General features: G+C 29.6%; 1 protein-coding gene across 4 annotated transcripts in view; it reads left to right on the forward strand.

Annotated features, from left to right (window-relative positions):
* The window catches only part of LOC111628272 (endothelin-converting enzyme homolog), a 98576-nt gene that overhangs the window by 65780 nt on the left and 10196 nt on the right, over positions 1-22600 (forward strand). For all 4 annotated transcript variants that reach the window (XM_023372021.1, XM_023372019.1, XM_023372023.1 and 1 more), the window contains 5 exons: positions 2615-2731; positions 3319-3554; positions 11651-11873; positions 19152-19250; positions 19793-19870. In XM_023372021.1, the coding sequence (XP_023227789.1) occupies positions 2615-2731; positions 3319-3554; positions 11651-11873; positions 19152-19250; positions 19793-19870 (753 nt within the window). The remainder of the gene's footprint in view (positions 1-2614; positions 2732-3318; positions 3555-11650; positions 11874-19151; positions 19251-19792; positions 19871-22600) is intronic.

Raw genomic sequence — 22600 nt, forward strand, 5'->3', positions numbered from 1 at the left:
TTTAAGACGATCGTTTGGTTCTGTATCTATATATATATCGGGCTTTGGGATATATGATATATTTAATTAATTCAATGCCAAATTTGATCCCAATCAAAGAAATTTGTTGATCTTAGGACCTTTATTGTCTTTAAATAAGATGGTGTGTATACTTCTCCTTAACAGCTATTGTTGTAAAGTTTGAAATTATTTGTAAATTTAATGAGATGTAAATAATTCATTAAAAAAATATATTATTTTACAAAATTATTAAGGGAGGGCACACACTCATACACCATACCAGGATGATCTCCACCAAAAAGATGAGATTTCTCTCCTCATCATGTCTTTTTTGTTCCCCAGAAATGATGTCACCTGACCAATCCACACCTGTCTCCCTGCCATTCCATTGTTAAAGTGACCAACCACACATTCAAGGTACACTGATCAGTGATATGGAAAGCAGAAATGTAAAAGACGAACCAGGGAATAAATGAAAAAGAAAAAAAAACAAATATATATACTATACACACACAGGAAGGAAAAGAAAAAACAAATATATTAACATAAAACATGGTGTAGTAACACCACAGACTTAACCATCTATCTTTAGTTTAAATTACATATTATCTGTGTAATTAATTAGCCAATTCTAGCCTGATAGTTTATCTGGATCTATCGTTTGATTACTACTTGTAGGCTATAACTTTGGCTTGGTTTTATATATAAGATTTTATATACATAGGTTGTTTTTTTTTTTCAATTTCCANGGTATGGTGTATGAGTGTGTGCCCTCCCTTAATAATTTTGTAAAATAATATATTTTTTTAATGAATTATTTACATCTCATTAAATTTACAAATAATTTCAAACTTTACAACAATAGCTGTTAAGGAGAAGTATACACACCATCTTATTTAAAGACAATAAAGGTCCTAAGATCAACAAATTTCTTTGATTGGGATCAAATTTGGCATTGAATTAATTAAATATATCATATATCCCAAAGCCCGATATATATATAGATACAGAACCAAGCAATTGTCTTAAATAATTGGGCTATATATATAGCCCAATTATTTAAGACAATTGCTTGGTTCTGTATCTATATATATATCGGGCTTTGGGATATATGATATATTTAATTAATTCAATGCCAAATTTGATCCCAATCAAAGAAATTTGTTGATCTTAGGACCTTTATTGTCTTTAAATAAGATGGTGTGTATACTTCTCCTTAACAGCTATTGTTGTAAAGTTTGAAATTATTTGTAAATTTAATGAGATGTAAATAATTCATTAAAAAAATATATTATTTTACAAAATTATTAAGGGAGGGCACACACTCATACACCATACCAGGATGATCTCCACCAAAAAGATGAGATTTCTCTCCTCATCATGTCTTTTTTGTTCCCCAGAAATGATGTCACCTGACCAATCCACACCTGTCTCCCTGCCATTCCATTGTTAAAGTGACCAACCACACATTCAAGGTACACTGATCAGTGATATGGAAAGCAGAAATGTAAAAGACGAACCAGGGAATAAATGAAAAAGAAAAAAAAACAAATATATATACTATACACACACAGGAAGGAAAAGAAAAAACAAATATATTAACATAAAACATGGTGTAGTAACACCACAGACTTAACCATCTATCTTTAGTTTAAATTACATATTATCTGTGTAATTAATTAGCCAATTCTAGCCTGATAGTTTATCTGGATCTATCGTTTGATTACTACTTGTAGGCTATAACTTTGGCTTGGTTTTATATATAAGATTTTATATACATAGGTTGTTTTTTTTTTTCAAATTCCAATGGTCCATAAAAAAAAAATAAGTGTAAATAACAAAATAAATTTATTACCAAAAGTTAGGAACAAACATGGTTACTTTTTGACATACTCACTGTGAAAATTGAGGCATTTGTCATATCTGTGGACGAGCTTTTCCATCCCCTCTTCATAGAATGTTGCTGCCAATGACTTGAGATGGGCCCATAAGGTTGTTTTGAAGATCACCATGCCAGTAGTCTCGAACCTCTGTCCTCATAGCCACTTTTTCTGTTCAGGAAAGAGGTGGAAGTTGCTCAGCACTAAATTGGGGCTATATGCTGGGTGTTTAAAGGTAGTGAAGACTTCCACCCAGCTTGAAACTTTTTAATGTGTTAAGACTTCCATCTCTTTCCTGAACTGAAAATGTGGCTAGCAGGCAGAGGTTTGAGACTAATGATGATCTTCAAAACAACGTTGTTAAGGCCATCTCAATTCACTAGCGGCAACATTCTATGACAAGGGGATGGAAAAGCTACTCCACAGATGTGACAAATGCCTCAATCTTCACGGTGAATATGTCGAAAAGTAATCATGTTTGTATCTAACTTTTAGTAATAAATTCATTTTGTTATTTACACTTGTTTTTTTTTTATGGACCATTGAAGCTTGAAAAAAATCTGCCCTTTATATCACATCAATGAAAAATTTATTGTCCATTAAATGATTTAAAATTATATTCTGATTTTCTAAAAATTTATCTCATTATTATTTTAAAATCATAATCTATATAAATATTACATTTTATATTTAGTAATAATTAATATAAATTTTTATTTTCCATTATGATTTAGGTTTTGAATGCTTATCTAACTTACATGACAAAAGTTGGAGTGTTATTAGGTGGTGAAGAAAATGCAACACGAAGACAAATGAAAGAAGTTATTAAATTTGAAACCAAGTTAGCCATGGTAAAAAAATAAGCAGTTATAATTTATTTTTTAGCAAAGTCCATTATTTATTTAGTTAAAAAATATATTTGCCAGAATTGTAAGAAAAAAAGCTGGTGAGGACCCTTGAACAGGAGATTAAAGGAATCTTTAGAAAGTTCAATAATTTTCAATTATACTACAATACAAAATTTAAATAATAACAAAAGCTTAGAAGAATAGTTTTATTGAATTATGAGAAATTTTTCTGTTTAAAATAGTATTTCTTTAAAACCACTAAAATACTTTAGCATTAAATTAAAATTGTGTGTGGCACCATATTTTATTATAATATTTTATTAAAAAATAATTTTTATAAAAAGGCAAATGGTTTAATTTTGAAAAGAAAAATTCATCTTTTCAAAATTATTAACCAGTAGTTTTATGGAGATTGTAGTCATTTTGATTTCATTTCAGAATATAGATTTAAGTGAAATCAGTATGACTGCAAAAATAAATTTATTTTTTAAACTTATTTATTAACATCAATAGATATTATTTTTTAGAAATTATAAATTAGATTTGTTTTTATATTATATCTTTTTAAAATGACTAATAATTTTAAATAGATAACTATTCCGGCAGAAGAGCGAAGAGATGATGAGCTGCTTTACAATAAGATGACAATTTCTCAGCTACAAGTATTAGCTCCTGTTATTAATTGGCTACAATATTTCAATTTTGCTTTTGCTTCTGTTGATCGAAAACTTAGCGCAGAGGAAGAAGTTATAGTATATGCTCCACAATACCTTGGAAATATGTCTTCTCTTGTTACGGATTATTTATCATCAGTTCAAGGGAAAATGTAAGTGTATAATTGATAATGGAAAAAATTTAGTACTAGAAAGTTTACGAATACACAATAATATTATTAAAATTAAGAATAGCGATGAGTTAATTTGAATGAAAGTAACCAAATCACTCAATTATTTAAATAATTTGAAATATTTTGAATTCTTTTGAGAATTAGTTTGTAACAGTTTTTATTTGCAGGACACAATAATGTTTAGTGCACGAATAAATAAAATATGATTATGTGGAATAGGATTCTGTTTAGAAATAACAGTTAAGACAACAATTGTAAATTTAACATAATCTATCATTCATTTACAGACAATATGCAAAAACCTTTCTATGTATACATTAATTGTTCTACTCCTTTTTCATCTAACATTGCATAGCCTAGGAGATAGAATGACGCATGGAACTTTTCACTCAGAAAAACTGGTTCTTATTAGAAGTCAGTCTAGTAATGCTCTATAGTGAGGGGGAAAAAATCTCAACCAGAATTAGGGGAACATTCAGTGTAAATACATAAAATAAGGCATAAGCATACAATTTGAATGATTCACCTGCTCATTTCTAATACATTTTAACCTTAACCCTTAACTGGTTTTATGGGGCCGCGCGGCCCCCACGCATCATATTTTTACGATTTTCTAAAAATCTAAATATCGTGCGCAGCTGCCATTTTATGTAATCTCATTATGTCGCGACTCTTAGCGAGTGCCAAATGTTCGGCCCTGTAGCACTTACAAGGATGGAGCTATGTACCTTCTGGGGGCTGCGCAGCCCCCACGATACCAGTTACGTTGGTTTTTTGTGGAAATGTGTTTTTATGTTTTTTTTATTTTTACAATTATTTTGTAAAGATATCTCAATCTTGCATCAAAAATTCAAAATGACTACCAAAGAATCATTTGAACTGCTAATAGATGATAATATTATACAAATTGCTAGATCAAGCCGAAATCTCCTGAAAAGAGTATGTTGTCATTTTGTGCTGGAAAAAAAGATGGTAAATATGCTACTAAGTGCAACAGTTGTTTGAAATTTATTTGCAAAGTGCATAGTACTACAAAAATACTATGTGATAACTCTCAAGACTGAACTACGTAATTGCGTTAAAATGTTCCTGAGTCTTAAAAATAGAAGTGATTATATTACCTGTGGTTTTTTAACAAATGATAGTTAGAGGCTATAAGAGATACTTTTTTATAAGATTAGTTTCTTAAGAATAAGAAAAAAAAATATCTTTGGTAAAAACTTACAATAGGGTAGATTTTTGTATTGTTAAAAAAAGCATACACCAAAAGTTGTAACAATTTTGTGATCTCTTGTAATAATTAAGTAAAGAAAATTATATAAATAAATAAAAGTTGATTATACTAAAGAAGGGTTCCATTTAGCATTTATGTGCTTTTGAACTGTCACATTGTTGAACTTGCTCTCTAAAGGTAAATTTTGCTTGGGGGCTGCGCAGCCCCCATGATACCAGTTATGATTGTAAAATTTACGAAACCAGTTAAGGGTTAAAATAAAAAAATAATAATAATAAATAAATTGCTCATAAAGTTACAAAAATTTCTTAGCCTGTAATAAAAATTTCATATCAAAATTTTATACAATTTATACAACAAATATAAAATACCAAAAAATTTCAGCATTGAAAAAACCAATATTTTTCAGCTACTTTTAATAATCATCCTCTGGTTAGAATAAAAAAACAGGAACTCAAATGTAAATTTCAAACATATTGAACAAGCATTTGATTATTTGAAATTTCTTTTCTTCTAACCTGAGGATGACTACTGAAAGTAATTGAAAATGTTAGTTTTTTTAATAAATGTTGATGGATTTTTTAGTATTTTGTGTTTGTTGTATCTCTAAGCATCCACTTTATGTGCATTTATTTAACCAAAAATTTATTCCCATCTATATGGTGATTTTGCTCAGGTTGAGAAACACTGCATTACATGATTGCAGTTTCAGAAACTTGTCATATATTGTTAACCAACAGCTAATTAAATGAATTATTTAGATCAGCTGTTGGCAACTGGTGGTCCGTGGATCATTGATGGTCTGTGAGAAAATGTGGGTGGTCTGTGGTGAAATTTGGACATTGATCAACTGAAGATAATGCGAAGTATTATGAAAGAAATGCAAAATGCTTAGTTGCTTTTTTCACTCATTGGGGATTTTTATTTGAATCTAAAAGCAAATACGAAGTGACAATAAATAATGAACAATAAACAATGTTGTGAGTGTGATTGCCATCCTTCATGGAAAAGTGCTAATAATCCATAAACTTATTTCAAACAAGTAATGCAAGCGTAAAGTAATGAACTTTAGGCTTGCATTAATTTGTTATAATTAAACAAGCAAGTTTCATATTAATATAGTAAAATTGAACTTTTATGATCATTATTCTACAGGTTTTGTATTGTTTAAAAAAATTCATGATAGTTGTCCACGGAATTCAAAATTACAAGTTTAGTGGTCCATGAGGTGAGAAAGGTTGCAGACTGCTGATTTAGATTAAGTGTCTTGATTTGTTTCCATGGTGAATAGTTGATAACAATTTAACTTTTCAATCATATTTACTTAAAATAACTTACCAGTATTTAAGATAATTATTAAATAGATAATTTTAAAATAATTGACCATTTAATAGTTTTATAAATTAAAGTGATACATTTAACTACTTTCAAAAATGATTTATTAATTTAAATATTACATTATTAATAATGGAATTTTAAAAATATTCTAAGAACTTCTGTGTTCTTATTGTGAAAATCAGGAATTAAGAGAGATATTTTAACATATTTGTTGAAATAATATTTTATAATTATTTTTGATAGAAAAATTATCTATCAGAGTTGAAGAAAGTATTTCCTTTGACTCACAGAGAAAAACAGTTTAGTTCCTCTGAAAGCGATAGTTCGAGTGCAATGTCTCACTCCTCTATCCGCAAGATTGCCTGACTTCCATCATACATCAGAAGTATGATGGAAGTCGGGCAATCTTGCGGATAGATGGATGGTATGATCTTTCGATGAGTATATTGGATGAGATTTAGCATAAAAAGTGAGAAATCACCATCCAACTTGCTCTCATTTTGATACTCTCATTCAGTGATCGAGGCTTGAGCCACTGTTCAGTTTTGGTGCCCTTGCTGAATGCCCAATGTTTTAGTCATTCCTCTCCCAGTTCTCCAACATCTGTGTTTTCAAGGATTCACAACTCTCTACTACAGATGTATGTGAACATCAGATAATATGATATTGTTATGTAAATTCTCTCTCCAGTCTAGTGTAAGGGTTAGATTAGAAGTCCTCTCATTTGTATTCATATTGATACTTCTTAGTTTGTTCTTATCTTAATTTAATGTACTTTTTTATGTATAAATGATAATTATAGTTATGTTTTAATAAATAGATAGATATACTCCTAACTTATCATATTTGTCAGTTGATTTTATGCCTAACTTCATCGTCAGCCCACGTAACTCACGTAAACCACGAATCTCGTGTCATTTAACATATCTTGTAAACCGTCCTAAAATTCTGATCAAGTTTAAACATATCTTTAACCACTTGGAAGATAAGATAGATTAATTTGTGAGTAAGGAGGTGAGTAAAATTTATCCTAACTGGTGTCAGGATAGACAAGGAAAGATTTTACAAATCTTTCTTATACTTAAATTTCCATCCTGTATGTGGAAGGGAATCCTGTCATCACATTACATTTGATTTGTAAAATGTAAAGACATTTTAGCATTAAACATCCAAGAAATTGCAAGAATTTATGTTAACAATGCAAGTGAAAATTTACATAATAATCATTATTATTAGTGATGTAACGAATATTCGGTTACTATTCGGTATTCGGCCTATTCGGCTGAATACCGAATACCTAAAAAAGAGGAGTAATAAATAACAAAAACACAGTAAATTAATAGTTTTGGTATTTAGATTTAATGTTATCGAGTTAGTGTTGTTTGTTTATATTTATTTATAACTTGTAACATGCACAAAATAAAAAAAGAAAATAATATTAGTCACATGTATTCACAATTTATAATTACAAAGATCAGCACACACACACGTCTATCGTTGGAGAATCCTCGCACATCTGAGGGTCTGATCCTGCCTATCCTTCTTTTTAAGCGCTCGTCTTTGCTCTTCCCTTTCTCTTTCCTCTATCGCTCTAATCCATGTATGCCTGTGTATACATCATAATACGCGCTCACAATACTTTCGATTCGTCACTTTTCCGTCGTAGAGTTCCCATTTTACAATTACGTGACTCAGCCTGGTGATAACGGAGAAAACAGACGATAGGACGTCGGTATTAATCACAGTTATTATATCACAGATTTGAGACAGCTTGGTAGCTCGAACAGTCACAGGCTTTTGCCCTTGCACGCTAAGTGACTTTCATTACAAGCATTTAGCTTTCCGAAGTCTATGACAACAATTGTTTGGCATTGATGGCCGCAAATTTCGTGCCAATAAGCTGCCTCGACTTGTTCGATTATATTATCGACTCAATTTTAATATTTATTTTCACTTCGCGGTCTTTCTCTGTTCTTTTTCTGTTATTTACATGTGTAGGTCATTTGATATCATCATTTATCACATACTTCCATGATACTGTTGTCTGTCCGCTACAACTGCCAAGAATTAATGCGATTGGTGAAGCGTAGTGACAGCGGGCCAATAGAGAGCAGGATCCTTGCCATAATGTGGCTTGCATGCCAATTTTCGTACGTGCGTTAATCGAGCCGAATAGTTTGGCCGAATAGCACGCTCTTGGCCGAATATTCGGTATTCGGCCTGACGCCGAATATACTATTTGTTACAATACTAATTATTATTATAGTATCATTATTTTTTATTAAGAAAAACATATTAAAACTATAAAGATTATCATTATTAAAGTTTTAAACATTTACTTTAAGCAGTGATTAATTTATTCAGATTAATGGCCAGTTTCATTAACCTTTATTAAAAGTTAACAGAGGAATTAAACTTGCTTAACAGCTGAAAGTGTTTCATCAAATTTTATTAATGCTTATGAAGCATTAAACTTGTCATTAATTTAAAGATATGATTTTGGAGCATTAAGTTTCTAATGGCTCATTAAATTAAAATCAAGACAGTGGATTATAAAAAGTTTAATACAGATCTGTTGTGTTGAGTATGTTGAAAATATAGGACTTTAAAAAACTGTTCTAATTACATATTGTTTAGACAAAGAAATTTTGAACTTTTGAATGCTTTACTGTTCTTTTTAATACCTACATTTGAGTTAAAAATCAGATGCAAGATTATCTTTTTGTTTAATTGTAACACCATCTATTTGTGTATTTTTCATCAATTATACTTTTATATTTTTAAATCAAATGAATAAAAAAAATTCTCTAAATTTGTATAATTTGAAGTTCTTTGTTGTTTCAATTTTAGTTTAGCCACATTACATGTGCTACCCAACTAGTCATGAAAGATGTTTTATGTCAAAAAGCTATGATGAACTTTTTAAGGAACAATCATGTCTTCCAATACAACAGCAGAGAGCCATTAAGAAATGGTTCATTAAATTGGGTGAAATGGAATTTTATAATGAAAAATTTGTTTTTTAATGAGTCACTAGAAAACAATGCATCAAGAACTATTTTAATGAAGGTTGATGAAACTGGCTGTAAATGTGTTTAAGATATTATGAGTCTCATTATCAGATCTATAATTCCTATTTTATGGGTCTGATGGTGTCTCCTCTGTTATGCTATATTAGAAAATGGATGAATTGATATCTTTAAATTGTTTATAAGAATTTCTAATTATTAGCTATGAAAGTTGTCTTGTTGAAATTAAAAATTCTTTTAAAATTCATTTTTATCAATTGTATTTTTATAATAAATTCTTAATATTTAAATTATTTTTGTACAAGCTATAGTGATTGTGTTCTTATCTTCATAAAATCAAGATAGGAGTGAATTTTTTTCAACTTAAACTATATGGAATAAAACTGCTATTAAAATAGAATAATTGTAGATGATAACTTTTACTCAAAAGTTGTGTTGTTACACAACTTTTGAGTAAAAGTTATCATCTACAATTATTCTATTTTAATAGCATTTTAGCACAACACAACTTTTGAGTAAAAGTTATCATCTTACTTTCAAGTTACTTTTATTAAACTTACATATCTCTGAAAACTGCACTTATAATAAATCACAATACTACTACTTATAATTTTTCTTTTTGTCCTGAAGAAGGTTATTAAGATGACTGAAAACATTTCAGAATTAAAAATTTTACTGCATTTTAAAGATCTGAGTAGTAATACTGTGGTTTATTAAATTTATTTTGACATTTTATATTATACTTCTGATTTTTCCATGCATTAATTATTTTTAATTTATATATAATATTATGTCACATTCAGATCATTTCTTTGTAGAATAATGATTAGTTTTATTAAATCTATATTTGTCTAATAGATCTTTTCAGTTTTCTATTAATATTTGTTTTGGATTTAAATTTGATATATAATTAAATTACAGAGTCTGCGAACTTATGTAAGAGGTTTAAATAAAATAAAAAAATTATAAATCTAATATACTATATCATTTTTAATACATTTCTTAAATTTGCAAATTTCATAAATTAAGTACAAAAGCAATCATTAGTTAAATGTGTTGTTTAGATAATAATATATGATTGTTTTTTTATAAAAACATTTCTGTTACAATGCTTAGTTTTCTCATACTATTCCATCATATCTGTAATTGACTTCAATTCATAAAATCAATTACAGTCAGTTTGCCATAAATTTCATAAGGAACCCGGAATACCAGCTCAAGTGTATGTGTGTGTGTACAAAATAAATCAAAATAAAAATAAGAAAGTGAATTCTTACTAACTCACTATTCAACTCATGTAGGGTTTCAAAAAACATTGCAAAATCTGCCCAAAAATAGTGAAATTATATGAAAAATTAGCCCAATATTTATAGTAGTATTACAAACTAAAAATGCAAAATGCACTTCAATTGCTAGTTTTTTTCTCACAAATACTAACCTTTACAGCACAATTTCATTTATGCCAAACAATGTGCTGGATTTATCAGGCTATATTAAGACTAGTTTAATAATTAGATATAAAGTAATTTCATTAGAGGTAAGTAATTAGGCCATCATCTCAGAATATTCTAAATTTAAATTAAGAAATTAATTTATTTCTAATTATTAAATTTACCAGATAGTATCTGGCAGTTAACTGCCTATCTCTGTTCAAATTACTTTGCATCTAATCGTTAAACCAGCCTTAATATCCAACAAATTTTTTGGCATTAATTAATAATCAAATTATTGGATTTGTTACACACTTTCTTTTAGTACATTTTCTACTAAACCAGTGATAGTAGTGCAAAAGTTTTGATTCAAGTTTAATCCATTCTTGCTACTCTGCTCATGTGGATGCAATATTATCTGATGGAATTCTTTACAGCCATATAAATCTTAAACAGTCTGATCTAATACCAGAAATATAGTAAGTGTAATTAAAATTCATATTTACATGCCTCTAAATAGAAAAAAGCTTGATATCATTTAAAATTCAAAAAGTAATTAAATGAGATAATTCAGTTGTGAAAACTTTTATTTAACAAAAGTTATAATTTTGGCTATATAGTATAGAACTTCACATATTCCTTTCTTTCCTGAAGGAATGTGTGCAAGATGTATTCCATTTTGCTGTTACACGTTGGTATGACTTGTTTTGAGAAGACTGTATTTTTGTTCTTTCATATCTGTAAATTCTTTGATTTGTAACAATAAACTGTATCTTTTAAAATAGAGAGATAAAGAAATTTATAGCAATTTATGACTTGTATTAAATGCTTCACTTCTCCATTGGTTTCACTTGTTCATTTAAAAATTTTAAATTTATGAGTATAAATTAAATTTATACCATTATACCAAAAAGTAAAATTATTATATGTGAATATACCATATATGTTTAAAAACTCTTACACTATTTTGGCAGGCTCTGTAGTTTTTAATACTGCAATCATTTTATAACTGATCTCATGATCTTTTTAATGGATATATAACAGTGTACTAAGCAATTATTTGGGATGGATGCTTGTTCAGTCATTGACTTCTTGTCTCTCAAAACCTTTTCGTGATGCTTCTAAAGTTCTGCGAAAAGCATTGATTGGCTCAGAAGGTGGTGAGGCATCATGGAGGTATTGCGTTTCTGACACCAATGGGATTATTGGATTTGCTTTGGGAGCAATGTTTGTACGAGAAGTATTCCATGGTGACAGCAAAATTATGGTAAGTCTTTATTGAAATTCCAAACATCTGGAATATGGTGTATAGTGTTATAAAATAAATTATAAAAATAAGTTAATACTTTTTATTATAAAAATAAGAAAAGCTAATGAAAAAATTTGGTTACTTGAAAAAGCAATTTGAATTTCTATTCTTTGCAATATGGTTCCAAGATTTAATCAGTTTGAAGTTAATTGTAAAACTTGAATATAATACAAACATGTTTTTAAAAAATATTTTCATTTAATATTATAAAACTACATTAGCCTTACTGACTTGCTTGATCATTCATTCACTCATTGACATGAAATATTTGAATAGAAGCAACCTTCTTACTTCAAAATGAAATGGTATATTTGAAAGGGAACATTGATACCAGAAAGATTCAAAATCTCAAAAAAATAAAATATTTTAGACCTTATAATGTGTCAAAGTTCGATCCTCTGTAAGTTATAGAATACTATGTTGTTTGTGTGGTCAATTAATATAAACACAATCAGTCTATTCTTAAAAAATTTTTTCATTGATTTTCTTTGCCTTGTTTTAAATTACAGCAAAAAAAATTGCTGTAATTTGAATTTAAACTTTCTTTGCATTCTTTAAACTTTTTAAAATTTTATTTATGCAACCCTAAACAAAAATATCTTAAGACACTTCTTAGTTTTAAACTGTTATATTTAGAACATAATGAAAGAAAAAAAACAATAAATTTGTTTACAAAAATTGTTGTATATTAAACCATGACCTTCATTAACATATTAACATAATAAAAATGCAAATGTTTGCATTAATTAAAAAAAAATAAATACTTGAAGAAAGTATAAGTAATTAGAAAATACTTTGGATGCTGCTGTTTAGTATCTCATTATGTCATCTTTTGCCTGTATTACTATTTGCATGTTCACACATTGTATTAATAAAGGCTTGAGCCTGACACTCATCTTGAGTAATTCCATCTTAGACTTCCTGGATTTTTTTTATGTAAGCCAGTCACTGCCTGTTAAGATCTTTTCTCCATAGATTTTCAATGGAAAAAAAGATATAGACTGCTAGATGGCCAATTCAATGCATTAATGTTGTGATTTGCAAGTCGCGCCCTTGTTATTTTAGGAGTTTGGAAACTTACACCATTCTGCTGGAAAATTATATTTGGGATTTTCAGTTTTTCCAAGTATGAAAGAAAGTTTTCTTTAAGGATTTGCTGATATTTTTCTGAATTTTCTGTTCCATTGGTAAAATGCAGAGTGCCAAACCTTGAGCAGATATGTAATTCTATAATACCATAATGCAGTGACATGTGGTGACAATTTTTAAAAGGGACCAGATGTGAGAAAACTCATTTTTCATACATTATAACAATTATTACTTAATTACTCAGAAAAATATATTTTATTTGCACATTAATTTTACTTTCCTGGCTCTGTTATATATAACAGAGGAAAAGTATGATGAATCAAAAAATGACCCCTATGATTTTTACATTTTTGGATTCAGGAGACCTTGAAACATTGAGAAATGAAAAAAATTTGGGGGTTTTTCTGTATATATGGATATGTTAGTGTGTGTGGTGGGGGGCATGATTTTGTTCACCCTCCTTTATATTTAATAATTGCTGTGCTTTTTGTATGAATTTATGAGCACTAAGTTTTTGGCTTTATGGAGGACTTATTACACACTATTGACATTTTCAGAGTAATCATTCAGAAGTGGATAGACATAGGTTTATTATGACAATGGTATGCATTTTGGACAGACTTATTCATATTGTAACATGAGGACAAAAAGCAAATCACCAATCCCATGCTTTTTGCTGAAAATTTCTGAAGTTTTGCAGGGAGGTTTGTATATTAGGGGGATTGATGCTATTAAATTTTGGTGGTTAAAGTGTAAGTTTTGTTTTCTCAACTTAAAATTGAGTTAACATCAAATCCTTTACACACAATAATTAGGAGGTATTCAAAAAGTACAATGCTTTAGATTCCCATCACAATCAGTCATTTGAAAATTTGCAACAATTACATATTATTCTAATCCTTGAATTTTATCACAAAACAATACTACTGTCAGTAGACATTCAAAAATGCAGGGGAGAGGAGACACTGTAATGGAAGAAGTTCTTCAAATTTTCTTGTTGCATAATTGCTATCTTTTTCTGTTCATCTCGTCAATTGGAGTAGAGTCCATTGAATTTTTTTGTACAATCCCATCATTACTGGTCACCTTCGTGTTCTTCTTGTAATGGTACCAAAAATAAAAGAGAGCTGCTCTCACAATCACAAGTCAATATATACCCACTCCTGCTCTCCTGCTGGGTTTATTGCCCCTCCAGGTAATAACGGGTGATGGAACATTCTAGAAGCGTATAAACAAAGGCTTTGTAACTGATAGTTTAATTTTATATACAGAAATGATGAGTGATTGTCACAAAAGATTGATGGGATGGGGAGATAGAGAGAGGAGGTGTATCATATCTTGAGTAGGTTGAACTTAATTAATGATGATTTTACTTGTTATTAGCATTTACAATTTTAAATTGCACTATAAACTTATTGTTTATAGTATGATTTATTTGTCATCTGGTGTGAGTGTTCTTTTTTCATCTCATGTTGTAATAATGCTGGCTAATTTACAATTTTTTTAATAAAACCATCCCTTCACTCAAAATTCAGCTTCTTGCCATTTTATAATAATTAAAAATATAAAAAATTTTTAAAATAAAGTATCATAACAGACAATGTTACATGCAGTTTTAAATGTTGCTGGAATTTTTTTCTTGAAAACTTAAAGTGCCACACAATGTTTCAAGCAGGCAATCCAGAATATAGCACAGAAATCATTGATTGTCATCACTCTGCTGTAACGATTTACTTAGATTGGTTGCATCATTCACAAATTCAAACTGTATATTTTCACTGCAATGGACCTGCTTCTACTAGTGAGTCCCCTTCCATGTTGAACACAAAGCTTTTTAATCATATATATCATGAATCTATGAGCACTAAATTTTTGACTCTATGGAGAACTTATCACACACTACTTGATGTTGTCAGAGTAATCACGCAGAAGTGGGTAGACACAGGTTTATTCTGACAACAGTATGCATTTTGGATAGTTGTATTTGTTACAATTTGGTAGGTTTATGGGATTCTACAAAAATACAAGCTGGTTTTCTTACAAACATTTGGATTTATGATTAAAATAGTTCAAAATTACGTTTTTTTTAAACATACTTAAAGGGTACATTCTGTTTTGTTGCTAATACATTGCTTGTTCTAAGAGCCTAAAAACTTAGTTCTCATAGATTCATATTGTAATATAAGGTCAAAAAGCTAATCGCCAACACATATATTGTCTTTTGCAAGAAGAAAAAAAGAAGTATTTTGCTTGCAAAATACTTCTTTTTGCTTGCAATGCACCATTTTCATTGTTTTTGTCACTGTTGGAATGCTCCTTGAAACTTGTTTTGTTGTATAGTCTTTGTAAGTATATTCACACTTTAGATGAAAACTTTTAAGTGTTTTATAGTAATAAAAATACAAAAATCACTAATACAATATTGTTTTCAATAAGCACAGGAAGCTAAAAATGTCTTATTACAGAACTCCTGGGCATGCACAAAACACAACAGTATGACAGGAACATATGTCTCCAAAATAGTTCTGTTGATAAGTCAACTAAAGGAGTCATGAAGGATGTTCAGGTTGGCTTGTGGAAGAGTTCAACTCAGCGTAAAGGAGGAGAGGCCAGATGGGAAAAATACACAAAAAAATACATATTTTTCAAGTGAAAGGTTTCAAATACAAATGCATTAAAAATAATATTTAGACAGTATTTCAAGGAATTTAGAGGACTATTCTAGTTTCCTTAGTCCATTCTCAATATGCTACTGTCATAATGCTTTCTGGGAACATTATACAATTAAAACACTCAAGATGAAAGAATTCGTGCTTTATTTGGAACAATTCTTTTAGTTGCTTCCTCAAACTTAGCTTTATTGCTGAAAACAGTAAAGCCAAGTTTGAGGCTTAGTTAATAGGGGTTTTTCTTAGATGGAAAGAAAAGTCATATGTTGACATATAACTATTATATTCCCATGCTAACATATTGCACTGTTATTTTGTGTGTTAAAACTTGTGGTCAAGTTTCTGCAAATATATCCAACAAGTCTCTTTAGTAACTTGTTTACTAGTGTCTGCATTCTATTCAATCACTAATTCTGTAAGTGATTCTTGCCAATTTTCTTTGATAATTTTGCACAAGAAGATGAGATCAGAAGCTGCTACAGTTTTCAGTTGTCTTGGATCAATGCTATCAGTTTCTTTATACATTTTTTATTAGAAACTGTTAATTTGCCCATTTTTAGTTTTGTAGCTACTGTATATCTTCTAACAGTGGCCCCCCAGTGTTTATTTACTGAACTGGCTGACTGATCTGGTGTACATTAGAAACTGGTATCTGTTAGAGATCAGTGTTTATTAACTTATGATTATGTTCTACAAAAAATGAGGAAATTGAGTAAAGAACAGATTAAAAGAATATAGATATATCAAGAATAATTAATGGTCTCTTTCACTAATTTAAAATGGTAACCCATAATGCATATTGAAAATGAAACCAAAATTCAGTTATGGAAATGTCAGATGGGGAATTCCCAGAGTAAATGTTTATTGGAGACCAGCTTCTATTCAGAAGAGTCTTTGCTAAAACTCACTGTATATTAGAGACTGGTGGTAATTGGAGACTCTGTGTCTATTGGAAGATATATGGTATTTGATGTAAAAACTTTCCCTCTTCATAAAGTTTAAATTATTTTTATAATATTGTAGCTTACTGATTTTCCAGATGCCATTTGGTTTATTAGTTTACACTAAATGAATATTGCTATTTATGTGTAATATGTAAATTATAAGTAGATTACAAGGTCTGTTCAAAAAAGACCTGACTTTTGTCATACAAACTTTAATTATTGTAATTACAATATTGTACATGTTGTCACCTTCAAAATACTTTTTGCTTGCAATGCACCATTTTCATTGTTTTTGTCACTGTTGGAATGCTCCTTGAAACTTGTTTTGTTGCATAGCTGTCTTTGTAAATTCTGTTGAATTTTGTCTGCACTTTGAAAACAACATCCTTTCGGGGTTTTTAACTTTGGAAACAGGAAAATGTTTGCACAAGCCAAGTCTGGAGAGTATGGGGTGGTGGAAAAGGACGGCCATGTTGTTAGTGGCCAAAAATTGGCTGACAAGCAGAGATTTGTAACATGGCAGGTCATGATGCAACACCCAGCTTGTTTTCCCATAGCTCAGGCCTCTTCTGGTGCACATCTTTCCTCAAATGCCTTAAAACTTTTACATAGAACTCCTTGTTAACAGTCTGACCTTGTGGCACAAATTCATGATGACTACTTATTAATAATAAAAAAAACAATCAACATTGACTTCAAGTGTCACATCTACTGAAAAAAGCATGCATGAGTTGGTTAGACTCGTATTCTTTTTTTGATCAGGGTGACATTTGCCCAACCTATTGTGATGATTGTGTCTTGGTTTCTATATTGTAGCCATAAACTCAAGTTTTGTCTCCTGTTACGATTTTTTCATGAAAATTTTGTTGGTATTGGCTCAATGAAGCAGCTCTTGGCTGATCATGACACTGTTTTCTTTCTGGTTATTAGTCAATAGATGAGGCATGAGTTTTGTAGAGACACGATGCATGCCAAGTTTTTCAATGGCAAAATCCAACATTGTTGCTGTCTTCCTCAGAACCTCTCACACAGTCAAATGATGATTTGCACAGATCACAGAACAAGCAGCTTTGGTTTTTTTATCATTTGTTAATGCTGAAGGTTGTCCTGATCTTAAATCTTCCTCAATCTGCCCAATTTAAAACACTTAAACCACTTGCGACAATGCAAACAGCTCATACAGTCTTCATAATAGGCCTGCTGAAGCAAAGCCCACATTTCAGTAAAAGTTTTGTCAGTCTTGAAACAAAATTTCATACAAACATACTGCTCCTTAAAGTCTTTCATCTTTACTTCACAGAGCAGTGACTGCACATGCTTACTTTGACAGCTTTAGATTACCAACTGATTAGAGTAATATGATGTGCCAAGTAGCATTGTGTTACCGAAGTTTGTTATTGGATGGCACCACTTGCCAGAGCTCAATTGATGTCATGGTTCATGTTCTATGACAAAAGTCCAGTCTTTTTTTTGAGCATACCTTGTACAGTACATCCAATAAATATTTAAATAAATGGAAATGTTTCATTTTTAGTAGTGTATTTTCTATTATTGCTGAGGGTGTCCAAAGTTTATTTTGTCACCTACAATTTCTTTAAAGCAGGATACAATGTAAAGTCTACAGGTGGGCAAGCAACAAACATTTCAAGAACTTGTATGCCATCTAGTGATTTAGATTTTCTTAGCCATTTGAACAATCTGTTGCTCACCATTATTGTGAATTCTTGCTTTGTTTTCTAATTATACATTAATTAAAGGGCATTTTGCATTATTTTTTCAATAAATTAGTTTCATTGATATTGACCACAGTGCCATCTATCAACTTTTAGTGCCAATCTCTGGTTTTATTTTACTATTACTTCATATTGAAACGAAAACATGATTCTAACTGTCCAATTTGTTAATTAATGCCAATTGATAGCTTTCTCGACAAATCTACAAATAAAAGAAGAAATAAACTTGAACATATGACTGTTGGTAGTTTAAGAGTTTTATAACAGACAATGAGATTACTAAAAGGTTGGACTGACACTATCCTCACTGTTAATCTGAAACTCCACCAGTTGAAGTTGATTGGCCTTAGGAATGCTAAATTGCCTCTCTGGGACCTGGATGAAAAATTGAAAGAAGCCATTGAGAGAGAGGATTGGTGGGAAGAGCCTCATGATTACCACAGAATAGGTAGACACAAATCACATGCAAACAGCCTCAAAAACACCTTTAGGATGTTTTTGAAGCTGTTTTGATATAGGATGACAAATTTTAATTGAATAAAACGAACAATTTTGACAGGTTCCTGTTAGTTTTACTTTATTTGAGTGTTTCAGCTACAAATTATAGATTTCAAATTGGTATATATGAACATGAATAAATGGGAGTTTCAGTTGAATTAATTATAGTAAATGCTAAATATATTTGTAATTAAACAAAATGAATTTTTAAAATTCAGTAATGGTTTCTATTATTTTGTTGCTCAAAATTAAAAGCTTATCTTATAATTTATTTTAAAAATTTTTTTATGTTTTGTTTTTTAGGCTGAACAAATGATTGATGAGATAAGGGAAGCTTTTAAAAAAAATTTACCAACACTTTCCTGGATGGACCCTGAAACAAGGCAGTTAGCAAGAGAAAAAGTAAAAATATATTTTATGAAATTAAAAAAAATTTAATGTTTTATAACTTTTGTTATCATAAATTCTTTATTTTACTCAACTTTAAGTTTGAAATTTTGAATTTCAATAATAACTTATACAAAATTTAATAACTACTAGGCACTATGTTAATCATTATTAAAATTTACAATTCTAAATTTTTATTAAGAGTGGATGTTTTCCAAGAGAATTGTTAGAAAACTTTATACTTTTAATATTGTTATTATATAAGTTCATTGTTAACTGTTAGATTAGATTGGCTCAGCTGCAATTTAATTAATAATAAGAATAATTCTTATTACTATTATTAAAATATAGCTCTTCAATTGTATGTTTTATATATTTTTAATTAAACAAGTTAGATTTTGCAATAGAGGATCAATATATTTATATATAATAAAATATAGATGAAAGAAATTAAAATTTGATTTAGAATATAATCATTCAAATGAAAAATAAAACAACAAAGAATTTTCATTAAAGTTTTTAATTACTTTAATATAACATATTTTTCATTTTATCAGGCAAATGCTATTACAGATATGATTGGATTTCCTGACTTTATTCTCAACCCTGAAAAACTGGATAAGAAATATGAAGGAGTAAGTAAAATAAAATTGAATTTTAATTATCCAGTTATTAGGACTCAAACCCAAGTTCCATTAGATTGAAAATTAAAAATCAAAATAAGTAATTTACATAAAATTTTACTTTTAATGAAACTGGTAAATTTCAAAATAAAACCAAAGAATTTGACTTATTTCTAATTTTATCTTCACTTGTAATGGAACAGCAGTTCTTTTGAATTTAATATTTTGTTCTATCTTCCTTTTTACATTTTGTTAAAACTATCAAAACTGTTCATTTAGTTTATTAAAGTCTGTTCTTGCTGGTTATTTTTGGTTTTAGTGTGTTTATTTTCATATTAAAAAAAGACAGTAGTAAAAGTGTAAGTAATGCCTCCATATTTATATATGAGCTCAGTGACAAGATATAAACCAAAATATTATTTATAATTTAATTAATAAGTTTTTCAAACCCATTTCTAGAAATGTACAGAATTATTTTCAGAACCATTTCCTAGTGGCAGCTTGAATATTGTCAAAGCAGAAATGAATTTTTTTGAAATTTCTCTTGAGAATAGGAAATAATTAAAAGTCAAAGGGTGTGAAATCTGGACTGTAAGGAAAGTGGTCAAGAACTTCAAACCCGAATTTTGTATGGCTTATGATTTGAAAGTAGTTGTGTGGATCTAGCATTGTCATATTGCTGAAAAAGTATCATCCATTTCAAACACAATTAAATTTAAACTATAACATGTTCAATGTTCTACTATACATTAAAATGTAGCAAATGAAACAAAGAATCATTTGTTGTCTAACTAGTTGCTTAGCAACTAGTTAGACAAATGCATGCAACAACTTGTATTGAGGCATTACTTATTGAACAGCTCTTGTATTATTTAGACCTTCATAACATAGAAATGGAAATATTAACAATTTTTGTAATTCCAATATTTTTAAGATTTTACATATCAAACTTATATCTGGTATTCAAATAATAACTTTTTTAATATCCTGTTTAAATTATGCTGTTAAATTTAATATTCTTTGTATTTAAAATTAATTTGAATCTATTATATTTATTACAAAATATTTATTCTTATAAGAGTCTAATAATGTTTGAAAATCTTTTAAAACCTACAGGGTGGTCCATTTTAATGAATCCACTGGAATAACTAAAAAAATATGCAGCCTATCAAAAAAGAATCATTGAATTAAAATTGTCAGACATCAAGAGGGCCAAAAGATGGGGCTATGAATTTCATTATAAATATCACTACAATTAATGAAAATGAAGTCAACTTTCTTAAATGGAAACTCCATTTTTTATGCATATTATGATTCTACATTAGAAAGAAATGTTTATCTAAAACACTTTCAAAAGTGGATATCTGTGATTTCATTGAAAAAAGGAAGAAAAATGCTTTAAAAATTACTAGGACACTACTATTATTTGGTGGAATTATTCTTTTTCTCCAAATAATGAAGTGATACAAAAATTAGTGCCACAGCATGTTGAAGCCATCAAGCTTGTAGTAAAAAGATGTTTATCTTTATTCTACCATATAATAATAATTTATTAGTGATTTTTAAAACATTTTTTTCCTTTTTCAATGAAATTCACGTTTTCCACAGATTCATGCATGCACTGTGTAATTTATATACAATAATTCTTATGAATTAAAGATCCTAATCGTCATCTCAATATACTAGGAACCCTTTTCCTCAACTCTCAAGACTTTCTCTAATCTTCGATCCACAAATCGAATAACTTCAAAAGTGCCTTGGAACTATTTTATCCTATCAGACACCTCTCTTTTATTTGCTGCTACGAAGCTCACCAAGCTCATTGATAACAGAAGCTCACCTCGTCCATCTTCACTTGAGATTCGGACTTTATACTGTGAGGTGACATCACAACTCTGAATGCAATCACTCCCCTCATTTACATACTTATTTGCTAACAATAAACTTTTTCTATTTGTCTGGCAGCCTATTTTCCGACAATACTTTCTAACCTTTTACATTATTCTTCTTGACAATTTTCGGGATGTTTTTATTCTTTAAGGTTTAGTGAGTCCCTAAGTTGTGCTTGTGGGGTCTCCCCCCTTTTCTCAGTGCCTGTTCGGGCGCCAGTTGTCATGTAAAATTTCAAATACTCATATTTTCTGATAAGTTCATCTTTGAAAAAATGTTTTAGATAAAAGTTTTTGTTTTTAATGTAGAATCATAATATGCAATAAAAAGACATTTCCACTTAAGAAAATAAAGTTAATTTCATTTTCATTGATTGTCGTGTGGTGGTGTGGAGGACAAAGGAAGGATGACAAAGAAGTAACCATAAAATCAAACAGGATATTTATTCAACTACAGCTACTTAGTCCTTCGTACACCTGGTTCGTTTACACTAAACACACTTGATCCCAAACTATAGTACGTGCACAAGTTCGAATCCGTCCGACAAAATTCTATATTTTCACAAATAGAACACGTGCTCGCGACAATAAAAAGATTATGGTTTAAGATACTACGACTACTTAAATCTACCTTAATCTAGCTTATATGCTAAGGAAGAAGGGTAAAGAAATTAAGAGATATGAAGAGAAGAGATAAGTATAAAGGACAGATTTTGTGGGGGTACCCGGGTAAACTTGGGAGTCTCCGATCTTCTCTATATTGGTACTTGAATTAACTCAATTTCCTTCCTCTTGATTCCGTCTCTTGAGAATTCGGGAGCGTTTTTTCTTGAGGTCTTATGGCTGGATGTCT

Source organism: Centruroides sculpturatus, unplaced genomic scaffold, assembly GCF_000671375.1.
Source record: "Centruroides sculpturatus isolate CEXI.00-Female unplaced genomic scaffold, Cexi_2.0 scaffold414, whole genome shotgun sequence".
Lineage (NCBI taxonomy): Eukaryota > Metazoa > Arthropoda > Arachnida > Scorpiones > Buthidae > Centruroides > Centruroides sculpturatus.